Here is a 27,741-nt window from a genome sequence, read left to right as displayed (position 1 = left end):
AGAACCAATTTTTGCTTTTTAAATTTTTTCCTTTATTTTGAACTTTTGTTTTATATATAAATATTTTGAAGGATTATTAGACATATGTGAATCAAGAATTGTTATATCTTGCTCTTGAATTAACCATTTTATCATTAAGACACTTCTGTTTTTATTTCCAGTGTTATTATTCGTATGTTAAAGTAGAATTTGTCTGACTCTAATATGGTTATACTGATCTGCTTTTAATTACTATGTGCACGGTATATCTTTCTCTTCTTTTTGTTTTCAAATTATTCCTGTCTGTAGATTTAAAGTGTTGATGTTTTCTGCTACATCAATACTAAGATAATCTGTGTGTCTTACCTTGCTGTCTTTTTTTTCTCTAGATTTTTGGTTTTATATTCTTGCCTCTTTATATGTCCAGTAAGTTACTTTTATACTGGACATTGTATATACAGTTTATAATAGGTGCCTTCATATGGCATCTTTTTCAAAGACAATTTTCCCTTTTTTATGTTAGGCAGATAAGGTGACAGACTTATTTCATCAATTCTTCCAGAGGTTGACTTAGGTCAAACCTGGGATTCTTTTTGAAGATAGTTTTCTCTGTCTGGGGAATTGGTTGCTTCACAACTATAAATTAGATTAAAATATCTCCTAAATTGTTGAATATATAAGCAATAAATAAACAAAAAAACCAGTTTGTATTCTGGTTTCAGCCTAATAGCTTTTTTATATTCAACATGCCTCTAATTTATATTTTCTAACTTTGGAGTATCTCCCTTTTTATAAACTTATATATGGTAACTTAGTGTGAAAGCTTTCCCAATTCTCTCTGTATAGTAAGATTCAAAGAAATCTTGGCTACAGGAGAATGTTTCATCATAGGCATTTCCTTCAGAAAAAAATTGAGCCAGCCCAATCATTGCTGGGCTTTTCCCACATGCCAAGAATTGGAACACGGGCAGAAGAAAGGAGATAATATTGAGCTTTTTCAATATTCTATCCATATCAATTTGTTCTAATCACTAACATATTTAGTTCCCCAGTACTGTTTCTGAGACAAATTACTTAAGAGGGAAAATAGTAAGTTGGAGGAAAAAATGAGAGATCTCTTGTGGCTACTGTGAGTTCTAACTGCAGAGTGGACGAGAGTATAGTGTTGGTCCTTACAGAAGCAGAAATGCAGCAAACAGTGACCTTTTCTCAAAAAGAAGAATATACTGTTACTTGACATAAGGTTGTTTTATTGAAAACCTCTACAATTCAATGTAACATCTCTGTCCCCAAAAGCACTTAACTAAATGTTAGAAAAGTAAAAATATACACTGAAGTGAATAACTTGAAAGTTTTGAGACAGTTTTTGGAACCTATTTTAATATTTTAAATATTATTTTTTTGTGTTGAACTTTACATGTTGTTTTTAAGTTATAACTTAATTTTATTGTCATATGTATATAACTACCATAATCTTATTTCTAAATAAAATTGTTAAGTCATTTAATGGCTTGAAAAGTGTCAGACACTTTTTTTGTAATTTGGTGCATTAAATCTAAATTCTTGTTTCAAGATTATAAGGACAACCAATTTGACCCAAAACTTTCTTTCTAGTTTCAGTTAGACAGAAACACGGAGAGAGATGAGAAGCATCAATCATTAGTTTTTTGTTGCGACACCTTAGTTGTTCATTGATTGCTTTCTCATATGTGCCTTGACCGTGGGCCTTCAGCAGACCATGTAACCCCTTGTTCAAGCCAGCAACCTTGGGTCCAAGCTGGTGAGCTTTGCTCAAACCAGATGAGACCCGCTTAAATTGGCGACCTCGGGGTTTTGAACCTGGGTCTTCCACATCCAGTCCGATGCTCTATCCACTGTGCCACCTCCCGGTCAGGTGGTTTCAGTCATGTTTGAACTTTTTTTTTTTGTATTTTTCTGAAGTTGGAAACAGGGAGGCAGTCAGACTCCCGCATGCGCCTCACCAGGATCCACCTGGCACGCCCACCAGGGGGCGATGTTCTGCCCATATGGGGTGTCGCTCTGTTGCAACCAGAGCCACTCTAGCGCCTGAGGCAGAGGTCATGGAGCCATCCTCAGTGCCTGGGTCAACTTTGTTCCAATGGAGCCTTGGCTGTGGAAGGGGAAGAGAGAGACAGAGAGGAAGGAGAGGGGGAGGGGTGGAGAAGCAGATGGGTGCTTCTCCTGTGTGCCCTGGCTGGGAATCGAACCCAGGACTCCTGCACGCCAAGCCGATGCTCTACCACTGAGCCAACCGGCCAGGGCATGTTTGAACTTCTTACTCTGATTACTGGCTCAAGCTCTCCTTTTGACTAGAAGGCCCTTCTTATCTGTCTGTCTGTCTGTGTAGTGCATATGCGTGTGCTTGTGTATGTATGTACGTATGTATGTATGTATGTATCTATCTATCTATCTCTTGATTATCTACTTAACTATCCATCCATTCATCACCTGACAAGACCCACCTCAAAGGCCATTTATCCAATGAGGTATTCAGTGACAACTTTTGTCTAAACAGTGGGAAAATTTATTTAAAAATCTTAAAAATAAAATAAAACAATCCTATTTAAAATTTCTAAATATATTTTAGAACTAGTTTCTACATAGAATAGTATACCTCAAAATAGTCTCAAATTATCTAAAGAGCAAAACCATAATAAAAAAAAGATCATTGTATAAGAGAGGCAAATTAAACCTAGCTAAAACATATATAAATAGCATATATAGTATATAGGGGATAAAATGATTATAAACATAAAATATCACTTTTCACTTACCCCTCAAAAATGAAATATAAAGATTTGAAATTTTAAATGTTACAAAGAACATGAATTTATTTATAAACAATCTCTTTCACACACATTCACACATACATACATATATATGCACACATATACATACATAGAAGCTTAGTATTCACAGGCTGGAAGTCCTCTGATAATAATCTACACATACTATGTAGAAAACCAAACATTGCTTCGATGAACTATGAGTGAGTATTTTCATATAAATGCCAAAATAACATTATGTGCTAAAATACATTTTTTTCTTACAACTGAATGGCTGTAAAAAAATCTCCAATGAAGAAAAACAGCCCTGGCTGGTTGGCTCAGTGGTAGAACATCAGCCTGGCGTGCAGGAGTCCCGGGTTGGATTCCCGGCCAGGGCACACAGGAGAGGCGCCCATCTCCTTCTCCACTCCTCCTCCTCTCCTTCCTCTCTGTCTCTCTCTTCCCCTCCCACAGCCAAGACTCCATTGGAGCAAAGTTGGCCCGGGTACTGAGGATGGCTCTATGGCCTCTGCCTCAGGCGCTAGAATGGCTCTGGTTGCAACAGATTGGCGCCCCAGATGGGCAGAGCATCACTCCCTGGTGGGCATGCTGGGTGGATCCCAGTCGGGCGCATGCGAGAATCTGTCTGACTGCCTCCCCGTTTCCAAATTCAGAAAAATACAAAAAAAAAAAAAAAAAAAGAAAGAAAAAGAAAGAAAAACACATCAACAATGACATCCTGAAGCATGTCTTCTTGTTTTTCAGTGGAAATAATTGGTAACCAATTATATTAAGTAGCAAGATATTAATCAATATATATTTTATTCTAAAAATTATAAAGTATTGCATCATGTTTATTTCACGTTAACTCAGTTTTAGTAATTATAATAATGTTAGAGATTTATATCACTAGACTAATAATGGAGTTGAAATATATCTACATGAAGACATTATTCTTTTAGTTGGCCAAATTGTTATAGTTTTTTCTAAAATAAGTAAAGATATTTTTCAGACAGCAAAAATCTTATTTCCACTCCAATTTTCCCAATTTATTCTTAGTATTTCTCTGAAAGACTACAATGCAAATGACAATTTATATAGTCAGCTATAGTTTTAACATGATCTTACATGTTAAAAATAAAAATAGAATTGTAAGATTGCCTATCAATAATGCCACAATCTAATTTTCAAGTGGTACTAATAAGGACATTTGTATATAAAAAAAAAATGAAACTGTATATGGCTCTAAATCCCATTGCTATGGTGATGCGTCACTTCTTGTGACTTATTTTGCTTCTTGAAAAATGGCCAAACTATTCAATCAATGTTCTCTGTGGTTATAATTTAAACTTCAAGATGTTTTAACTGTGTAAAATACATTATATGCATTTGATTATAATTCTAGAAATAGCACATCTATTTCACATTAATTATAAACATGATTTGGTTATGTTATAGCAGTAAGAAATTGCCTGATATAGAAAATTAAAAGAATCATGTTTCAGAGATTTGTAGTCTTACTAAAATTATCAATTAATAACTTAGAGAAGATAAACCATGATGATTACATCAAAATCTGTAATTCATTTAATCAAGTATTGAGACAAATAGCACTTACAAAGCATTACATCAAGCTGTCCTAGCCTAGCTTAGGGTGCTTTATTGTGTAATAATGATTCTAGATAAAATAGATGGAACACATATCCTATATTCAGTGATATGTATTTTAATATAATATAAACCCAAGCTATAAATCTTCATAAGGCAATCAATGTCAACAAGTAATGTACCAATATTGCTATCAGAAGAACAACATAATCACATAAATTCGAAGAGATGAGTAATGTTTAGCATAATAGATGCCTCATAAGTCATAGTAGTACCACATAAAGTATATTTATTGAAATAGTTCAATATCAAATTTAAAACAATTCAAAACAGATTTTTCATATCTTTGAATGCTATTGTTTTTGAGTTTCTTAAAAACAAATTTCTGCTACAAACCATAAAATGGCAAAAATCTAGGAGTTTTATCTGATTTAAGTGAAAAAAATAACGTATTTTATTAAGTTTAATTAAGAAATGTTTATTTGCTTTTAAACAAAGTACTAAATACACAATTCAACCTTTCATAGAAAGTACTATGATTAAACTATAAAACAGAAAAAATATTATAAAATTATAAAAACAAAAAATAACGATAGCCTTTGTGGTAGCCTGTGAGGTTGCCAGAGTTACCTCCCATTACTCTCTGCCCTCTGTAAATAACTTTATTGTTCAGCCATCAGGAGGTAGAATCAATTTTTCTATCCTTTGAATAAGGGCTCAGCTTTGTAAATTGCATTGGCCAATGGTCCTTTAACAAATTTGTCACAAGCAGGGGCTTAAGCAGCGTTTATACACTGGGACTTTCTGCTGCGAACAATTTTGTTACCATGGGATCAAGCTGGGGCCAATCTCCTATAGGATTCGAGATTACATGGAGGCTATATCAGCCACTGGAGCCAGGGAAGCATGGAGGTATGCCTGTGAGGACCTTTTAGATTTTTCAGCTCTAGACCAGTTTGTACACTGCCTAGATAACACACAAAATTAAGAAGAATAACTAATGTTTATGGTTTTAAGATTTTGGCAAAAATGTTTTGTTTTGTTTTTTGCAGCAAAAGCTAGTTAAGTCAATCTTCATATATTGTTTTTAGGCAATCAAACTAACTTTCATAACTAGCATAATAAAAATAGTCTATAGAACAATAAGACTAAAACAAAACAATAAGTTAAATGTGATAACATTATAGTATAACATGAAAGTCTTGGTCAAAAATAATAGTTTATACACTTGTAAATTTGTAGAATTAAATCTTACTTCTTTGGGCAAAAAAAATAGTAGCTTATATACTTCCCCATTGACAGTAGGTCCATTAATTTCAAAAAAAATTAAAAGAACACAAATTTATATGTTTAATTGACTAGCTGATTAAACATTATTTAAAATAAAATGTACAGCACTAGGAAAATATTAGAATTAATTTCTCTGCAAAAGTGTTTTCCTGTACTGGATGATCTCTTATAGTCCCTCTTTGATAAACTGTTATCTGGCATAGTCAGAATTATTTTGAGTCTCTCTTTCTGAATCAGTTTTTGATGAACAAAATAAAATGACAACATAGTGTAAGTGTAGTAAGATGAGTGAAATGCAACACGGAATGCTGATTCAAATTGTAGATAAATGAAGAAGGCAAGAATACCATTGTGTTATATAGGTATTGATTATTTTTATAGGCACTGATTTTTTTATATATTTTTAGTAAAAGTAGGAGAGAACATGGGGCTGCATGTGTCTTTATGTACCAATGTTTTTGAGTTTTGGGGGTATATACCCAGTAGATTTCTGGGTCATATGGTAGTTCTATTTTTAGTTTTTTGAGGAACAACCACACTTTCTTCCATAATGGTTGTATTACTTTACATTCCCACCAACAGTGAATGAGGGTTCCTTTTTCTCCACAGCCTCTCCAACATTTGCCATTACCTGTCTTGTTGATAATAATTAATCTAACAGGTATGAGGTGGTATCTCATTGTTCATTGCAGCATTGTTCACAGTGGTCAACACATGGAAACAACCAAAAAGCCCTTCAATAGATGACTGGATAAAGAAGATGTGGTACATATATACTATAGAATACTACTCAGCCATAAGAAATTATGACATCGGATCATTTACAACAAAATGGATGGATCTTGATAATATGATATTATACGGAGTGAAATAAGTAAATCAGAAAAAAACTAAGAACTACATAGTTTCATACATAGGTCGGGCATAAAAACGAGACTAACAAACATGAGCAGTAGTGTGGTGGTTATGAGGGGTGATGGAGGAGAGAGAGGGAGAGGGGAGGAGGAGTGGCACAAAGAAAACCAGATAGAAGGTGACAGAGGACAACTTGACTTTGGGTGATGGTTATGCAACATAATTGAATGACAAGGTAACTTGGAGATGTTCTCGTTGAACATATGTACCCTGATTTATTAATGTCAACCCATTGAAATTAATTTAAAAAAAAAAGAGTAGGAGAGATACAGAGACAGATTCCTGCATGGTCTGGACCGTGATCTACCTGGCCCCCGTTTGGTTGGGGCTGATGTCCTACCCACCTGGGGCCTCTGATAACCAAGCTATTTTTAGTCCCTGAGGCAGAGGCTTGATGGAACCATCCTCAGCTCCCAGGGCTAATGTGCTTGAATCAATAGAGCCATGGCTGCAGGAGCAGAAGAGAGAGAGAGAAAGAAAGGAGGGGAAAAGAGAGGAGGGAGAAGCAGACGGTCACTTCTCCTATGTGTCCTGGTCTGTAATTGAACCCAGAATTTCTACATGCATTCCAGGTGAATGCTAGGGCCGCTGACTCTTTTAAAAAGCAGTAAATGGTAGCATTTACATAACTTATAATAAATTTATCTTTGTCTACTTCAGAATAAAACAAAAAGTGGTAGTTAAAAGCATCAGACCCAAATGAAACTTAGAAAAAATTACAAAGGATAAATAAAAAAAATGTACTAAAAACCTGTTCTTTTATCTTCTACAAGTTCCAAAGAATCAAAGACAGGAAGAAGAGACCAGTTTATAGCAGCTTGTTTTAGGAATTCGCTTCATAAATAGTTCCTAGCAAGAAATAAAATGGTAATTACTAAATACACCTAAAATTTATAGAAGGGGAATATTTGCACTGATTCACATTTTAAGAAATAAGAGAAAGAGAAAATATTTTTTATCTTTAATATTTTATCAGTGAAAAGAATATGAATAAAATAACTTCTGCCTAACTAAATAAAACTGATACATAGAAACGAAACAGTGAATATAGGACACACATTCTCTCCTTCCTTATTTCTGTCATTCAGGTTTCTAAATTAAGACTTTAGTAACCTCGTTAAAGACTAAAATCATGTAATTAAGTTTCAGAGAGGTGTTAGGGTCAAAGAAACAATTCAGCAGCATAAAGTAAATTTTAACAGCTCAGACATGTATTTGCATATCTTAAAATAAATGAAAATATCTGAATATATTTTTTGCCACTATCTTTTACAGAATCTGACAAATATCTTCAGTATTTCTCAGATTTTCTCCCCTCTGCCCACTCTTTTTCTACTTTCTGGAATTACATAAAACAAGCTAATCTTTCTTTGACAGATATGACTCATCCTTATTTGGGTCTGTAAAAAAGAAGAGAAAAAAATTACAAGATTTTCTTGGCTTTCATAGCATTAAAACTATGACCCTGAACTGAGTTAAAATTTTGTCTTGTAATATATACTCCTAATAATTTAAAGACCAGAAATGTCCTAATTAAATCGTCTTCTGTTCTCATGTTTAATCCCATCATGATGTAAATTCTGTGAGCAAATTTTTGGACATTTTTTTCATTATATTTTTTATTTTTATAGAAAAATACACAAACATATAATTATACTTTTAATGTACAACAGATATTTCAATGATGAAAGAAGTTTTTGTTGCTCATGAAAATGAGGATAGGAAAAAAGAGAATAGATGGACAGTTAGAATGACTCAGTACCATGGTAACGTTCCAACTCAGTATTTTAGTGGGGTCTTTACAAAATAGATTCACATGCAAATATATGTGTGTATTTTAAAGGGTAAAAGTGGAGAAATCCAGGAAATGATAGCAGTCCTAATTTGGGTACATGTCATGAAAGAGAAAATATTCTTGGAAATTTCAAGATTCAAAAATGCCTTAGCAAATTTGTGATAAAAATTACTGATTCTATTACAGATATGCTTATTTAAAGTTCTGATTTAAAGGAGGTTGCTTATTATTTCAATAGATTTCAGTAGCTATGGAGATGTAAAGATAATACAAAGAAATTATACTCTGTGAAAAAGAATAAAGAAAGTTTATTAAAATCAAAGTTGAGAAGCCCTGAAAACAGAGGTCTCATGCACTACTCCCCACCGAAAATTGCAGACTTCAGCAGGAGTAAGTATATATCTTGTCCTCACGGAAAGAAAGAAACCTACATTACTACCCCTACTGGGATATATTTTCTCCTCATCAACAGCCCAGCCAAATAGAAACTGTTACCACCCTGTCTCTTCACTTTCCTCCAACGTTCCTTTTATTCAAAGTGCCCTTCTTCACCAACTTCTCTTCTTCCTTCCTTCCTTCCTTCCTTCCTTCCTTCCTTCCTTCCTTCCTTCCTTCCTTCCTTCCTTCCTTCCTTCCTTCTTTCCTTTTCTTCCTTCCTCCCTCCCTCCTTCTCTCTCTCTCTTCCTTCCTTCCTTCTTTCCTTTTCTTCCTTCCTCCCTCCCTCCTTCTCTCTCTCTCTTCCTTCCTTCCTTCCTCCCTCCCTCCTTCTCTCTCTCTCTTCCTTCCTTCCTTCCTTCCTTCCTTCCTTCCTTCCTTCCTTTCTTTCCTTCTCCCTCCCTTCCTCCATTCCTCCCTTCTTTCCTTCTTCCCTCCCTCCCTCCCTCCCTCCCTCCCTCCCTCCCTCCCTTCCTTCCTTCCTTCCTTCCTTCCTTCCTTCCTTCCTTCCTTCCTTCCTTCCTTCCTTCCTCCCTCCCTCCCTCCCTCATTTTTCTTTCTTTCTTTCTTTCTTTCTTTCTTTCTTTCTTTCTTTCTTTCTTTCTTTCTTTCTTTCTTTCTTCTTTCTTTCTTCTTTCTTTCTTTCTGTTGTGTTAATAAAGAAACTTTCCTTTGTTCTCTGGAAAGCCTACAGTTTGCTGAAGCTTGCATGTCCCCAGCTGAAATTCCTGTGCTGTTTACAAATAAAGTCAATTTCTCTAGTAAAGTAAATGGCTATTTTATTTTAAGATGACTATCCAAATATTTCAATTATTATATTCATGTAAAGAAAAATAAGAGAATTGTAGTGGAAATATTTTTAAAAAGACAAAATTATGACTACAATAAATTATGTGCTTTTACGGTGAAGAGGAAACTTATTATGATGAAATATTAATAAAAAAGTAGTTATAGTATTTGATAGTAATTTAATTTTGACAGCTCTACTGAGTGTACAATTAGAAAAGTGGAGAACAATACTAGAAATATTAGTAAAAACCAGTGTTTTTCAAACTATAATGCAAGAGCACCAAAGGTCCAACCGATTCTTGGCATGGATGGGATTGAGTTTCATGTCTATTTGCTTTATATTGATTTTGGTTTTGAAAGAATTTATTTGAAAAATTAATCTCACATCTAAAAATTATTTATAAACCACTAATTTAGAAAATTAATATTAGGCAGTATATTAGAGTAACAATAGTTGCTTCAAAGCCACTAGACATGGATTTTAATACAAGAATAATAACTATTTGTTGAAAATCTTTGAGATTTTAAATTCTTTTAAACTGTTGACTCTTCCATAAAGCAAAAATAAAATCTACCTCTTGTAGAGGCTTATTATGAGTATTAAAAGTATTAAAAGCATATCACTGGTCCAAAATAGACTCTGAATCAAGTTAGTGGGATTTTGTTTGTTTGATTATGCTTTGGTCTCTGTGTTCAAGCCCTAAGGAGATCTAGTTGTTTGAGACAAATGCATAATTTGTTTTCCTAGTTAAAGCTGTTTCCCCTAATTCCTGCCTCTTTGTTTATCCTGGCAAATCAAGCTACAATAATCTAAAAGATTATAACTTGTAATAATTAAGAGTAAGTTTTTAATACTTAAGAGTAAAGAATATTTAGTTTTAAGATACTAAATATTTCTATTTATAGAAATGATCTTTTTATTATTATTATTATTAATATTATTTATTGAAATGGCATTGGTTAAAAAAATTATATAGATTTCAGGCATACATTTCTACAATACATCATCTGTATATTGCATTGTGTGTTCACCACCCCAAGTCAAGTCTTCTTCAATCACCATTTATCCCCTTTTACCCTCTTCTATCTTATTTGAGACTCAGCATAGTATCTTTTACAAAATTTCTACCACTACATGTCTTAGAAATATTAAAAAGATTAGCCCTGGCCGGTTGGCTCAGTAGTAGAGCGTTGGCCTGGCGTGCAGAAGTCCCGGGTTTGATTCCCGGCCAGGGCACACAGGAGAAGCGCCTATCTGCTTCTCCACCCCTCCCCCTCTCCTTCCTCTCTGTCTCTCTCTTCCCCTCCTGCAGCCAAGGCTCCATTGGAGCAGGGTTGGCCCAGGCGCTGAGGATGGCTCTGTGGCCTCTGCCTCAGGCACTGGAAGGGCTCTGGTTGCAGCAGAGCGAAGCCCCAAGATGGGCAGAGCATCACCCCCTGGTCGGGGGCATGTGGGAGTCTGTCTGACTGCCTCCCTGTTTCCAACTTCAGATAATTATGAAAAATAAAAATAAAAATAAAAAACAACAAAAAAAGAAATATTAAAAAAGAATGATGGAGTAACACATTAATTACTATGCAGTTACCAAAAATGTTAGAAAAGAATAAACAGCTTTTTCAGTTAATAAATGTCATTTATTATATTTAAAAAAAATACTTTTTATCGGCCCTGGCCGGTTGGCTCAGTGGTAGAGCGTCAGCCTGGCGTGCAGGGGACCTGGGTTCAATTCCCGGTCAGGGCACACAGGAGAAGCGCCCATCTGCTTCTCCACCCCTCCCCCTCTCCTTCCTCTCTGTCTCTCTCCTCCCCTCCCGCAGCCGAGGCTCCACTGGAGCAAGGATGGCCTAGGCGCTGGGGATGGCTCCTTGGCCTCTGCCCCAGGCGCTAGAGTGGCTCTGGTCGCAACAGAGCGACGCCCCGGAGGGGCAGAGCATCGCCCCCTGGTGGGCGTGCCGGGTGGATCCCGATCGGGCGCATGCGGGAGTCTGCCTGTCTCTCCCTGTTTCCAGCTTCAGAAAAATACAAAAAAAAAAAAATGCTTTTTATCAACTTGAAATACAGAGAACTAAAAATTTTAAGATAATAAAGGAATTTTGGAGTTTCAATGCCTTAAGGATAAATTCTAAATTAACATTCCTGCATTTGTGAAGCTCTAAATATCTTAGTTTCCCTATGTCTTTGTTCTTCAAATATAGTTTTGCTTATTCCTCTTCTAAAATATTTTTAAAACATTGTTATTTCAAACACTTTTAAGTGATATAAGCAATATTTTCATGTAAAAATTTAATGTTTGTAAGAGATATACATGTTAAATAGTGTATACGATTTTCAAATGTATTTTGTGTAATACACCATTTTCTTGGAACTCAAATTGAGCTTATTCAAATAATAGAACACATCTGCGGAAAATGCTTGACTGTTTTACCTCAATAAATATGTTAATATTATCCCAAGATAACTAAATTAATTTTTCCTTATAATTATAAAATAAATATTTTTTGTCATGGCTTGGATAAATATGTATGCTTTGTTTTGAATAATTCTTACCTTGTCATTGGTACTTTTCATCTCTATATTTTTATGTCTATTTATCTATCATTTCTCATCTATCTATCTATCTATCTATCTATCATCATCATCATCATCTTTTTACTTTTACTTCAAGTGCAATGTATCTTCAAACTTCTTTTTGGTTTAGCCAGTCCTCCCCCCCCACTCTAAACTTCTTACATCTTAAGCAATATATTTTTTTAATGTGTGTAAAAAAAAAAGACTTATGATAGTTACCCATCACTTTTGTAAAATTAGGAAAGGTAGTTTGAGGTAGAGAGGTTGGAGAAAGAGAAAGTAGTCAAAAAACATTACTGCTTTTATGAAATTTATACCTTTTACACTTTGTTCTCTGAAATTTAAATAATGTGTTTCACACTCTCAACTGAAAAGTCCATTATTTCTATAATATCTGAGAGAAGAGAAGATATTTGGTCATAAATTTATTGAACAAGCTATCTGAGTAGCTAATAGGTATGTCAGTGTTTTTCAAATCAAACACACTATGGAGTCATTAAATCAATTCAGTGGGTTGCAACAATATATACATATTATACACATCCATTATAGACACATACTGTACTATATATATACTTTAATATGGATAAAAAATAAGATCATCTTTGTATACTAGATTAGAAAAAATCATAAATCTGTATAAAATGTATGATTTTATAGAAAAAATTAATGTGAGTCATGATAAAGTTGAATAAGAGAGACCAATCTCTAGAGAAAAATTAGAAAATTAGTAAAAGATTTTGCATCAGAAAAGTCACAATGACTAGACAGTTTCATTGGTAGAATTCAACCATACCTTTAAGAAAAAGTAATTTTATGCTATTAAAAATGATATAGTGTATAGAAAAAAGAAAACAAAATAGGAGCCTCTCAATGAAATTCTGTTTGGCTGGTAAACTATTAAAGCAAAAAAAGCAATGTAAACAAAAAAAATGTAAAAAAAAACTAGCAAAAGCAAATATATACACAAATACCAAATAAAAAATATTTATAAGCTTAATTCACCTGTTTATTCAAAGGCTACTACCTTATAAACAACAAAAAAATGTTTTCCCCAGTAATAAAAATGTTTTGTTTTACATTTGGATACTTTTTTGATGACAATCATTCAATATTAAGTAAAAATAATGATGCAAATCACATCCAAAAATGTGATAGATATCTGAAACTATGAAAATAAAACCAACATTTATTTATTTATTTATTTAATTTTTTTGTATTTTTCCGAAGCTGGAAACCGGGAGAGACAGTCAGACAGACTCCCGCATGCGCCCGACAGGGATCCACCCAGCATGCCCACCAGGGGGGATGCTCTGCCCACCAGGGGGCGACGCTCTGCCCACCAGGGGCGACGCTCTGCCCACCAGGGGGCGACGCTCTGCCCCTCCCGGGCGTCGCTCTGCTGCCTGGGGCAGAGGCCAAGGAGCCATCCCCAGCGCCTGGGCCATCTTTGCTCCAATGGAGCCTTGGCTGCGGGAGGGGAAGAGAGAGACAGAGAGGAAGGAGGGGGGGGTGGAGAAGCAAATGGGCGCCTCCCTTATGTGTCCTGGCCGGGAATCGAACCCGGGTTCCCCGCACGCCAGGCCGACGCTCTACCGCTGAGCCAACCGGCCAGGGCCACCAACATTTATTTTTGATTAAACATTAATCAAGTTGATAATAAAAGGATGATTTTTAATTTTCATGTTATTTGACGTATTAGAAACAGTTTTTCACTCTATCAACCTGGAAACACTATCTTTTCTGTTTCCAGGATCCTAAGCTCTTGGTTTCCTCCTACTTCATCTTTTCAGTCTAAAATGGATTCTTCTACTTCCTTTCAAAATCTTCAATATTGGACTGCCTAATGTTCATTAAGAAGATTTCTTATACTTTCTATCTTCATTCTCTTACTTGATTTTTTTTTCTAATTCCATGTATTTAAATTAGATACAGGAAAAAATATGGATATAAACAGATAGATAAGTCTCTAATTTTTGTCTTTAGTTTTTATCCCCAAAATGAAATCCAGACTCATATCTGCCTAATTTGAAATCCATCATGCTCTTCTAGTTAAAAAAAAGCCCCACATATGTGCTCATAATCTTCTCTCATTCCCTTCTTTCCTCCACATTAATTAAGAGCAACTATTCAGATCAAAATTCTCTGATATCGTATTTGATTCCTGTTACTCTGTCATCTCATTCACAATATGTTAGCAAATACTTAACACCTCTTTTCAAAATATGCTACGATAATAATTGCCATCACATAATAAGACTAATAAGGGATAAAATATGTAAAATATTTAGTATAATGTTTAGCTTTTATTAAAACTAACAAGCAAAATATTTCTTCAGTTATAACCTGTAATAAGGGATTTATCTTTTTTAACTCTTCTAAATATTGATAGTAACCGGAATACTCTAGTCCTTAAATATATTAGGAGACACTACTAACTTGACTTTGCAGCTCATAAAAATAATGCACATGGAGGTTAAATAGGGTAACTAGCAACCGGTAAATTACAGAGTTAGGATTTAAAACCAAGAATTGGATTCTAGAGGGCTAGTATATGCTGAAGGTTAGCTAATATTACTGAAAAACATTATTTCTCTGAATATATACAAAATTGATTTTAGTTATACTAAAACAATAAAATTTCAAGAAAACGGACAGATTAAATTTGCAACATCAAAGAGAACAGTTTTTCTACATAAGCAAAAACATTGATGAGAACAGTGCATGGAAAATCCATTCCCATCAGCAACAAGAAGCATAAAGTGAGTGAGAAGAAATTTGTGATGCTTCTACGTATAAGAATGTCAAGAAATGTTTCTGAACAACACAAAATAACTTTTGAAAAAAGATGAGAAGTCATGTTTTTAGATAGGAAAACTTAAAACTGTAAAGATGTCATTTCTTCACAAATTAAATATAGCTACAAATTAACTCCCAAAAGAAATTTTTATGAAACTTGACTGCTGATCAGTAAGTTTATTTGAAAAATAAAATGCACAATAGGCAAAAGATCTTTAGAAAACAAAAAGTTAAAAAAACATTCCTTAAAATCAGTTTTGTTTTTGTCTAAGTATAATGTATATCAGTAGAACAGAGACATCAGGAATACTTCTATGTATATGTAAGAATGCAATAGATGAAAAAAGTCTTGGGTCAAATTAGTAATAGTAAAAACTTATGGCATCCTACACTATTATTGGCCATGAAGAATAGAAAGAAAGAGAAAATGAGAAGGAAGAAAGAAAGGAAGTAAGGTAGGAAGGAAATAAAAAAGGAAGAGATTCTATCTAATACTATATGTCAGATTAGAAAAGTTTCAGAAAATTCTCTCACTACTTAACAAATTAAGCCACAATCACTCATTTTAAATAAATTTCAATTTTTCTTTGGAACAACCAACAATTTCTTGATACAGCTTATGCTGTAAATTTAGAAAAGTGGGAACCAAGAGAAGAGATATTTTCATAACAGTATATAACATGTATTTATATTGTACTTTTTTCCATACCCCGGGAAGAAAAAAAGAGGATTCATATACTTCTGAGCTATCTAACCCAAATGAACTAGTCTGGATAAAGGAAAAGGGAGTGGTAAAGTAGATAAGACTAGAACAACACACCGAGAATGAAGGATTGTCTATCCCACTGGAACGTCTACAGAGACTGAATGGGCCCCTAAAACCCATAGATTTAAAATAGCCCGTGTATGGTTGGGGTTGGCAGAAGCCATGTAGTGGCACCAGCGATGAGAGAAAAAGTCACAGTTTGTCTCCCCCTTCTCACCAACAATCTCTCTAGTAAAACAAATAACGTAGCAACATGTGGCCCTAACATTTATGTTATCAACAAGATAAAAGTATTAGGCTGCCTTCAGACACGTTATGGTAATATTCAGGGCAAGAATTTGATAGAGCAGTGAGTGAACAGAAAAAAAAGAGATAAATCATAAATAATATCCCCAGAAAAAATAAAGAAATCAGACATATTAAGCATGAAATATTTCAAGGGTTAACAAACATGCAAATGAACAGTGAAATATACAAGAAAAGAGGAGCGATTTGCATTATGAATTCAGTCACAGGGAAGCCATAATACAATATAATATTGGTGGTGAATACTGCAGCCACCTATATATAGAATTAAGATCATAGTGCCAAGGCAATTACTGTTGCAGAACAGAATGCAAACACTATGAACTCCGACAAAGTTAAAATAATATAATTGTTCGAAAACTGAAAATGAAGGAGGGTAAGGACAAATTGGAGAGAAGCTAATCACCTCAAATTGCACTGCAGGGAGTTAATGAACAGTGTCTGAAATTGAACCATAGAGCTAAGGCATCCAGCTCCTTAATGGTATTCACAAGCTTTTATTCTTAACATAAAGACAAGCTACAAAAAATTCTTGTTTTGAAGAAATTTTAAGTTCGGAAATTCTTTCAACATTTAATTCAGATTATATTTCTTCTAAGTTAGTATATTATTATAAATAGCATGTATCAGCCTTTCTACTTACTTTTCTTTATGCTTGTACAGATGTATGAACATATAATATAAATGACGATATTCAATATATGTTAACAATTTTTTTTCTGAGTGTAAACATTTGGGGCTGATGTGTAGTTTTTGTTTTTTTTTAATTTGGTTAAAGACATTACAGTAAAATAATCAAATTCATCCGCATTAAGTATTGAAATGCAATAAGTTAGTGATGATGATGATGTGATTATAGGAGCCTGCAGATATCTCTGTGTACCAAGTGGTTTGTGTGGGCAAAAGAAACCCTCAAAGCGAGTGATATGGGAGAAAAGGACGTGGAAAAGACAGTCAGGAGAGCGGCACGTTGGGAGGAGAGAGGTTTGCTGAGCTTTCCTGGCCCCGTGGCTTTGAGTCTGAACTCCATAAAGAAGTAGTGATTACACAAGGTAAAAAGCTGGTGGTCACCAAGAACTGAGTTAGCATCCCGGCTCTGATGTCAGGTGCAATGACGGTGCAGGAGGGCAGAGCGGAGCCTTACTCTCAGCTCTGCCAACACCAGAAGCAGAGAGAAAGCAAATGTCTTTCTTTGCGTGGTGCTACTGAAATGGGAATTATCTGGTAGCGGTTGCCCGGCCCAGTTATCAATCTGGCATGCAGGATGTTGGGATCAGAGGGCGGTGCTGGGTACCACCTTCACTAGGATCCCTGAACAGAAAAAAAGTAAACAAGACAGCTGTTTTAGCTAATCTCAGATGAAGTTAGGTAACACTTAAAGAAGTTCTAGAGACCTGTATGATGCAAACATTCTGGTAAGAATTAGTGAAATGCAGCTAATTTAAACCCCTTAGCAGTCTGGACTCGTGAAACCTTGGGAAACATAGTCCAATTACATTTAAAAAAAAAAACAAAAAAACAAAGAGTAAACAAAAAAAGCCTGGTGATAACATGTCTAAATTTCCAATTATTTCAAAATTTTTTACCTAATGTTAGATCATGCGCACTAAAAATTGATTTAGAATGTTGTCATTTATGTAAGATTTCCTCAAATTCCACACCCTTCAGTATTCTTCCTCTTTGAAGAAAACTATATACTGCATTTCCCAAATGTTCACTGAGTGCGTACTCCCTGAAAACAATGTATTCATTTTGAAACCTGCATTGAATTCTAAGATGTTTTGAATAGATAATATTTTTCTGTGTACTGATATAAGGGACCACTTAGAAAAGGTTGATTTTTTTAAACAGGAAGGAGAGACTAAACTGTGATAGATAACAAAAGACTGTACATATCTATACAAGTTTAGTGGGGGGGGTGTCAGTTAGCTTGCAGACAGTAGAAACGGCCCCTGGTTTATTAGGTTAAGAGATTATAAGTGCCTCTCTGTGGCCAACTTTATTTACTGACAAATAGAAATCTCTTTATTACTTCTATGTATCTATGTAAATACATATATATCCAGAAGGTAACTTTAAGAAAATTCTTTAGCCTGACCAGGCATTGGCACAGTGGATAGAGCATCCGACTGGGATGTGGGGGACCCAGGCCAGAGGTTGCTAACTTGAGCAAGGGCTCATGTGGTTTGAGCAAAGTTCACCAGCTTGAGCCCAAGGCCGCTGGCTTGATCAAGGGGTTACTCAATCTGCTGTAGCTCCCCGGTCAAGGCACATATGAGAAAGCAATCAATGAACAGCTAAGGTGCTGCAACGAAGAATTGATGCTTCTCAACTCTCTCCCTTCCTGTCTGTCCCTATCTGTCCCTCCCTCTGTCTCTCTTTGTCTCTGTTACAAAAAAAAAAAAAAAAAAAAAAAAGAGAGAGAAAGAAAAAGAAAATTCTTCATTACAGAGTGGAATTCTAGCTAAACATTTAAAAGGCTACCTGCTAGCATTAGTTCAGGAAAACACAGAAACCGACCCACACAGACACACCAAGACTGCAAGAAAAAAATCTGTACAAATCAAATTTATTATACATATAGTAGTCTCAGTTTAACGGAATCTTTGTAAGTGCCTTTAGAATGTAATAGACTTGCTTATCTTAGACCTGTAGGAAATTTGACATTTAATCATAAAATATTTGAATACATTAAACTGCATCAAGAGATTGACATGTACAACACGTTTTCTTAAACTTTAATCTCATGTCTACTAGTATTGCTGAATTTCTTTGCATTCTTTCTTAAGAATTAAGTACTTTGATAAGTTTCAACAAAACTCACTTTGTTAATGAGAAAACTAAGGTTCAGGGAAATTGTGTCTGGCATTTTAAAATAATGAAGAGGCTTCGTGGTAGAGAATACAGGGCTGCATTCATTCAGGAACAAGAGAACCTAATGTGGGAACTGCTAATGAAAGGTGTTTTCTGTTCTTAAGCTACACACCTCCAGCCTTGCAGCCGGCGGAACATGCATCCTGCCTGTGCTGTGTCCCGTGCTTCGCAGTTTCTTAGAGGCACGTGATGATGAGAGAACACCTAGAAAGGACAAGTGACTGGACTGGAGATGTAACAAGGATCCTATAAATGTCAATCAATAGAGCGTGTTTTAGAAACACTGGTGAACGGACGTTGCAAACAACGCCAGGGACAAAGGTTAGGAAGCTGACTGCCACCACCTCACACTTTAGTGGCTTCCTTCTTATTAGGTCAATAGATGGAGTGAACACTCATCCAGCTTCCCTGTGAGAATCCTAGTTTCCATCTGTAGTGATACTCTCAAAAATGTTCCGGGGAAGAGGTGCATTCTTTCTCTACAGTGTATTCCCAGACGGCCACTACAATTTGGTCTAAAATGGATGCATTTTCAAAGACGGTCCTGCCTCTGATTACTCTTATCTTCTTCCCATGTTAAGTGATTTCTTGATTTCCACATATAACTTTTCATTTCTTTGACTATTAAATTGTTTAATAGTGCCGAGCACAACAGGAGATCATTGAATAACTGTAGGTTGTAGTGGCTCCCAGAAGGAGGGAAGACACTAACATGTATGTGTAAGTATGTTATTTTTTAGTTTTCATAAAAATAATAAAAAACCAACCAATTTTTAAATTTTAAGTTTAATTATTTTTATAATTAATCATGTAAGGTTAGATATTCATACATGTGCCTACTGTGTTATCTGTCTGACCAAATCCCAAAAAGTAATCACACTATTTAATTTCTAGTACCCAGAGTAGCAGTCTCTATAGTATATTAGTAAAGTGCTCCAGGTTCACATATAACAAAATAAAATTTAAAATTAACATAATTATCCTAATTAAAAAAATTTTTAATAAAAGAATGTTCTGTTGTCACTTTCATATTTAAGGGGAAAAATGGCTTTGAAGCAAATTATCAAATTATGTTTTACTATGTAACCCACTTGCTAAGATACTATATCAGTCATATTGAAACATAATTTTAGTTTCAAAAACACTTCCTTATTGATGAAATAAAGTTAACAATCTTCCCACATTTTATTTTATACAACCCACTTTCAATTTGTTCTGTCTTAATAAATTTCTTTCCACATCTACACACATATCCTAGGAGAAAGCTTAATATATTTGCAAGATTCTACTACTTAGATTTTGATGTACCCAAGAATGCTTACTACCCTCTGAGAGGTAACACACTTAAGCCAAAATGAACAATGGCTAAGTTCTAATCGCCTGGATTTGAACATGCTGACAAGTGGTAAAACACACATAGCACACATACACAGTTGAAAAAATAATATTCTTATTTGGTTTAAATAAAGCACATTCAGAAAGAAATTTAATTTCTATACTAAGACTTTTTGTCATCTCTTAGAAAATATATGTCCATTAAAACTAAAAGGATTAATAATATACTAAACTAAAATAATGTATTCAAGTCAATGCTACCAGCAAAAATTACTCAAGGTATATCAAAAGCCCCTTTTGAAATTACTATAAGTGTATATTTTTAACTTCCACTGAAAATAGAGGAGCACATTTTACAGACTAGTAAGGTCAACACTACAGTTTAATTCAGAGTGGCTCTCTAATTTGTTAGTTTAAAACAAATGTACAATAGTTTTTCTGTTGTTACATTGTTTTGATTTCTTCAAGTAAGCCTTTAGCTTAAGGAATCTTAAATACATACTGAAGAGATACAGGGGCTCTATCCTCCTATTTTGAGCTAAAACAGAACCTCTAAATTATTTTTTACAGTAAGCCAAAGCCAGTATCACATACCTTTCGGGAATGAATTTCTTTCACATACAATGGAAGTAGAAACTCAGATATACCTTCAAGTCGGATTCCCTTCTTGGTGACTCTCAGATTTCCCATACCATCCTACAAGCAATGAAATATAGTTCACTTTTAGGTTAATTAGAGAATGAATGACTGGCCATAATTTACTAAGGCCTAAATCGAGAAAACAGTAGCTCAAGTCGGTGATGATTTAAGGAAAATAAGAGATTGAATCTATTTAATGAATGATTGCAGCACTTTGCATGCATGTAGAGGGTTCTGTTTAAAATGAACAGGGTAAGAGAAATATATAAAGAACCTGGTATATTCATCCAGATTTGTCAGAGACCAGGATTTATTTATGAACGAATCCTGTCCTTTCTTCAGGAATCAGCCTGTTTAACTGTTTATTAGGTATAATGTTACTTGCTATCTGACTTTGGAAACAACTTTATTTGCAGAGAATTAATAGTATTTTTATATTGCAGTTATACACATATTTCTATAATATTCAAGTAGCCACATTCATTTAATAATTTTAGTAATTAATGATTGCTTAGTACAAGTAAGCACGGTGATGCAGTACTCAAATCATGAGCAAAGCTTCTGTCCTCTTCTTTAGAAAATAATATTCTCTGAGGAAGATAAAATAAGTGAATGAATAATGCCTATGAGACTGTAAAATAAATTTAAAAAGTAAGAACAGAATGCTAATGAGAATTAAAAAAGGAGATTTCAAATCTGGCAATAGAGTATACCGTATCTCACGGAATAGATGGACTCTGACAAAGGCCTTAAATATATGGAATTTCAACAGGAAATGTCCATAGGGAGGAACAAAAATGAACATTCTGGTAACAACATATGAAATAGTATTGCCCTCCACTCTGGATAATGTATGAAATCCAGTAAGATACTACACGGGGACTATGTTCTGAGGCCAGAGCAAAGAAAGCCCTGAATGCAAAGCTAAGGAGTCTGTACTTACTTCTGCCTGCAAGGGAAGAAACAGAGAAAGTTCTCAAATAGTTCAAATTATTAGTGTTTAAGCTTTAAGATTAAGCTGGTAGAATAACTATATATGGGTCTAATTGACAAAGCATCATTTAATAATGAACAAGATGGCAATAAGTGTGGTGCAAGAACAGCCTATCAGACCCCATGACTATTTTATCTGGAGATACTAAAAAAGGGAATATTTAAAATTAATTCAACATGTCACCACTATGACTAACTAAGGAAATGTGGTGGTTTTTATACTATGATCCTGAAATTTGTAGGCTCAAAAGCAAGAATAAATTCATCTTTAGACTTTCTAACTGTGAAGTATCGTTGAAACATTCAGCCATCACATAAACCATCACATCTGTAGAAAGTGATTTGGGAGGTGCTAATTACTACGGTATGCTAGGACCTATTGTGATGGATGAGGAAATACTGTGTGGAGAGATATGTATGTAAGCAAAGAGAAACTGTTAGAGAATGACTGAGGTCTGTAGGATGGAAAGTAGTATTTTATATATTCTGGGAAGTTGTGATCAGTAGGACAAGAGGAAAGCCCAGAGATTAGGATAGTCCCAGTCTGTACTCCTTGTGCCCACTCTGAAAGCAAGACAGTAAAAAACCACAAATACACTTTTGAGTAAGAATTAAAAGGTTTTTTTGCCTGACCAGGTGGTGGCGCAGTGGATAGAGCGTTGGACTGGGATGCAGAGGACCCAGGTTCGAGACCCCGAGGTCGCCAGTTTGAGCGCGGGCTCATCTGGTTTGAGCAAGAGCCTACCAGCTTGAACCCAAGGTCACTGGCTCCAGCAAGGGGTTACTCGGTCTGCTGAAGGCCCGCGGTCAAGGCCCTATGAGAAAGCAATCAATGAACAACTAAGGTGTTGCAACGCACAATGAAAAACTAATGATTGATGCTTCTCATCTCTCTCCATTCCTGTCTGTCCCTGTCTATCCCTCTCTCTGACTCTCTCTGTCTCTGTAATAAATAAATAAATAAATAAAATTTAAAACAAAAAGAATTAAAAGGCTTTTAAGTTAGACAAGGAAAATGACTATTACAAGAGAAATGTTTATGTGGGGAGGTCTCAATCTTCTCATCAAAGGAGAAATTAATAGATTTTGGTTGAATTAAATTAGGAATGGGAAGAAGGGACTCATTTCTTGAGGCTCTGACTTAAAGTTGACATTGGAAATGTTTAATAGGGAACTGGCTAAAAACAAAAGTAAATAAATATGAGAATTTTAAGCATCACTAAAGGCTGTTTCTTTTTTTTAAGATTTTATTTATTTATTATAGAGAGGGAAGAGAGAGAGAGAGAGAGAGAGAGAGAGAGAGAAAGAGAAGGGGGAGGAGCAGGAAGCATCAACTCCCATATGTGCCTTATATGCCTTGACCCGGGAAGCCAGGGTTTTGAACCAGCAACCTCAGCGTTTCCAGGTTGACGCTTTATCCACTTCGCCACCACAGGTCAGGCTAAAGGCTGTTTCTGATGCGAAAAATGGTCTACATTTATTGGGATGATGACTCCCCTGGTTTCTCTGAGACAGAGCTGTTTACAGCAGTTTTATGACATCTTCTTTCACTTTCAAAAGTGACAAGTGTCCCTGGTGTAGACATTGATTACCTGGTCACTAACATACTGGCTCCAATTAGTGCGGTTTTGTAACACCTACCAATCTAGGAATAGACTGAGGCAGAATTGAGTTAGAGAAGCGACTTTCAGCCTTTTTCACCTCATAGCATACAGAAATTACTGAAATTTTGGAGCAAAACAAGAAAATATATATATTTTTGCTGATCGACAAAAAATAGGTATAATTTTGGTTCATTCACACTGGACAGCTGTTGTTGCATTGGCAGTTGTCATTTTTTTATTTGACAGCCTAAGGGAAACAGGTCAGTGCCCTTGATTAAACAGTCAGGTACTGCGCGTTTTAAAATGTATTGCGGCCTCCAGTGAGCCCGCCACGGCACACAGGTTGAAAGTGGCTGAGTGACAGACGGGACACTGAGGATGTGCTAGGCAGGAAAGGCAGAGTGTCATAAAGACGCGGTTCTGAAGAAGCAAATGATGTGCTCCTCAAACATCTGGCCATTATTTTTCTGGTGGAGTAAGGATAAATAAAACCAGAGCAGCAATTTTGGGCTGTAAAAAGTAGCATAAGGTTAAAGAGTGATAACTGATAAATTATTAATCAAGATCGATAGGGGTTAGGAAATGTGAGATATGGTAAGACAGATTTATCACCAGAAAATGAGCTTCGGTTTCAAGCTATTGATGGTGAGAAAATTTCCAGATCTGAAGAAGCTTAAAGAATGCCCGAGCAGGGATGGCAGGAGTAGTGGGGATGGGACTCTCTCATTCAGAAAGCTGATAATATTAGAAGATATATGAAGTGACACATGGCTTTAAAGCCTTACATTTCACAGAGGAATTTTCTTAACTAAATCTTACACAGTGACTGTCCATATCTATTTTCAAATGCTTGTCAGAAGGAAGTGTTTTAGAATATTCCCCATGGGATTTCTATGGAAACATCTAATATAACTGACTATCTCAGAGAAGTAAAAAAAAAAAAAAAAAAAAAAAAAAAAAAAAAAAAAAAAAGATTCTATCATAAACATAATTCCCAGTTCAATAATAACCCTAAAAACTGTTTTCATAAAAGCATTATAATAAAAGAATTGAACATCTAATATGAAGTGGGATGATATGTATGCTATTTGCGTATTTATTTTTGAAAGTTTTGAATCTTAAACTCAGAGTTTTCTCATATTTTCTATATAATATATAATTTAGGCATAGAAATACCTATATTTCATTTACATTAGATGAAATGGAATTCCCCTGTAGCGATGTAGAAATGTTAGCATAGTGCCGTGTTGTGAATCTAACCTCACTCCAACATATCCATTTGTTTCACCTTTTACTTCTCCTGTTTTGTATTAAAAAATAAATTTTCCAGTTTGTATATATTATGCCCATGTAGTTAGAAAATACATAAAGCTATCTAATGTATATTCACTATATAATCAATCTAATCCTCACATTCATGGACCAGATCCACTAATGATTTATGAGATGATGAAATGATCTGGTCTTCCCTCTGCTAGAGCATTAGAAAGTGAATTTATTCCTTCTGTCTCTGTAACTTCCTAATTCACTCTATTCTTGTTTCTTTCAACATCTAAGGGAAAGAAAGTAATTTTTAAGGGTAACATTGTCAAAACTCCAGAGCAGGGGTCCCTAAACTTTTTACACAGGAGGCCAGTTCACTGTCCCTCAGACCGTTGGAGGGCCGGACTATAAAAAAACAACAACTATGAACAAATCCCTATGCACACTGTCCATATCTTATTTTAAAGTAAAAAAAAAACAAAATGGGAACAAATACAATATTTAAAATAAAGAACAAGCAAATTTAAATCAACAAACTGACCAGTATTTCAATGGGAACTATGGGCCTGCTTTTGGCTAATGAGATGGTCAATGTCCGGTTCCATATTTGTCACTGCTAGCCGTAACAAGTGATATGACATGCTTCTGGAGCCATGATGTGTGTGTTCTGCGTCACCAGAAGTAGTACTGTACGTGAGCGATGCCTCGCTTTGCGGCGCTGCCACATACAGTACTCCAGGAGCACAGGATGCGGATGCATCCTGTACTCCTCTCACTGACCACCAATGAAAGAGGTGCCCCTTCTGGAAGTGCGGTGGGGCCGGATAAATGGCCTCAGGGGGCCACATGTGGCCAGCAGGCCTTAGTTTGGGGACCCCTGCTCCAGAGAGTAACAGAATCTAATGTGCCTGTGTTCCAGGCCCCAATCTTGACTCTGCCACCTTCTTCCTGGGTAAGCTTGAACTACTTAACTAAACTCTTTGTGCCTTTTGTTATGTGCAAAAGAAATTATATCAGAATTGATAGGTTTATTGCAAGGATTACATGAAGACTAGAAAGCTTAAAATAATGTCTAATCTATGTAGCAATATTCAATAGTTTTAACCCCTTTTAACATTTTATTAAAATAATATAAATGTTTGTCTCACATTAGTATAAAAACTAATACTGTTTGTTTGCAGAGGGGTGATCTTTAAACTTCAAGGCTCTACATCAAGGTTTAACATGGTTACAGTTACCATGCTTTTGTTCCTATCTAGTAATCTCATAATCATTTACTTAATTTTGACAAATAGTATAGTGTCATTTTAGAAGGGAATGTGGAACTAGACACATTGGTTTTGAAACTCGACTTTGTATTTTAGCTGTTGACTTTGGCATGTTGTTTAATTTCTCTAAATCTAAATTCATTTTCTACAATCACTAGAAAATAATGGTATTCCTCACTGGGATGTTGTAATAATTTAACAAGATAATATGTGAACAGCTTATTACTAGATCTGGCAGAATTGTGATAATCATTCCTTTTACTTGTTTATTTAAAATTAATACTTTAATATCAAATATAATTAATCTTTAATCAACATCTGTGTTTTTTATTTGAATTTATTGGAGTGATATTGGTTAATAAAATTATATAGCTTTCAAGTGCACAATTCTACAATGCATTATTTTTATATTGAATAGCTTGTTTACCACCCAAAGTAAAGTTTCTTTCCGCCCCCAGTTGCTCCCCCTCTGCCGTCTTCCACCCCCCAGACCTCCCCCTCCCCCTCTGGCAATCACCATACTGTTGTCTGTGTCTATGAGGTTTCTTTTTTCTTTTTGCTGAATCCCTTCACCTTTTTAACCCAGTCCCCCAAAGCCCCTCCTCTCTGACAGCTGTCAGTCTCTTCTCTGTGTCTGTGTGGCCAATATGTGGTTTTCGATCAACCTCATCCAATTTCTTTTCTTTTTTTTCCCCATTCCTTATGGCACTCTTGAAGTTCAAGACTTCACCTCCAACCTGCAAACTTCTTCCAAACTTACACTTTTTGGAGTGCAAGGTTATATTTTTCACACTACTAGTTTAATAAAGTGCTCTTTATTCTTGCTCAAAAACCCACATCACTTCAACCTTGTGATTATAGACTGAAGTACTTCATTATGAATATTCAGTGTGCTTTATAACATCCAAAAACAATCTCTCCTACTGTAGCTCTTCCTTTTTTAAAATAATTTTCAAGACCCTTTATGTGTCTCATGTAATCCTTCATTTTCAGATTTTTTTGCATTTTTCTCATTGTCACCCACCTTCAACCTCCACTAAACTATTAGCATTTCTCAAGAAAGCTCTAATTTTTCCATTAAAATTCCTTATTTGAACTATTTTATTTGCTTGAACCGATCTACTGTGACCTCTCCTTAATATCCTTACCCATCATCAAGGCCCCATGCGAAGAAAGCCCCGATTAACACCATAGTCAGAAACGACAGTTCCCTCTACTCTCTACTTCCAAATGTTATTTGTATTTTTTTATGATATGTATTATATTCTTATTCTAGTTTTAGCTGGGTATTCATTTTTATCTCATTATAAAAGTATATAAACTGATTTAACTGACGCTCTTACTCTCTTTCATAGTCCTTCCAAGAATGGATTTATAAAGTATTGATCATTAACTGCTTCTTTATTTAATTGATCTGTATAATTTATATTTTTACTTGATATAAAAAATAAAACAAAAATTAAACTGGTATATTTGTAAAAGTCATGCTATCACTAAAATTTATAGAAATTTCCCTCAGAAACTGCAAGCAATATTTAATATAATTATCATATACTTGATTTTGTTGAACAAGGTGAAGGATAGTGTGTTGAGAAATACTCTTTTTGAAATTTATTGAGACTGATTTTAAAGTAAATCATAAATATGTATGCAAAGATAATGTTGATAAACATATTTTAAAGGTAAAATATACACTCTTTACTTTGTAATGAGCTGACCCTAATA

The 27,741-nt window shown here is 35.0% G+C and overlaps 1 protein-coding gene across 2 annotated transcripts in view; it reads right to left on the bottom strand.

The window, feature by feature from the left end:
* SGCZ (sarcoglycan zeta) overlaps nt 1-27,741 on the bottom strand; it is a 266,376-nt gene that overhangs the window by 102,630 nt on the left and 136,005 nt on the right. For both annotated transcript variants that reach the window (XM_066383534.1, XM_066383536.1), the window contains exon 2: nt 20,844-20,945. In XM_066383534.1, the coding sequence (XP_066239631.1) occupies nt 20,844-20,945 (102 nt within the window). The remainder of the gene's footprint in view (nt 1-20,843; nt 20,946-27,741) is intronic.

Source organism: Saccopteryx leptura, chromosome 4 (genome assembly GCF_036850995.1).
Source record: "Saccopteryx leptura isolate mSacLep1 chromosome 4, mSacLep1_pri_phased_curated, whole genome shotgun sequence".
Taxonomy (NCBI): Eukaryota; Metazoa; Chordata; class Mammalia; order Chiroptera; family Emballonuridae; genus Saccopteryx; species Saccopteryx leptura.
Note: the sequence above shows the minus strand (reverse complement) of the source record. Positions and strands in the feature narration are given on the sequence as shown.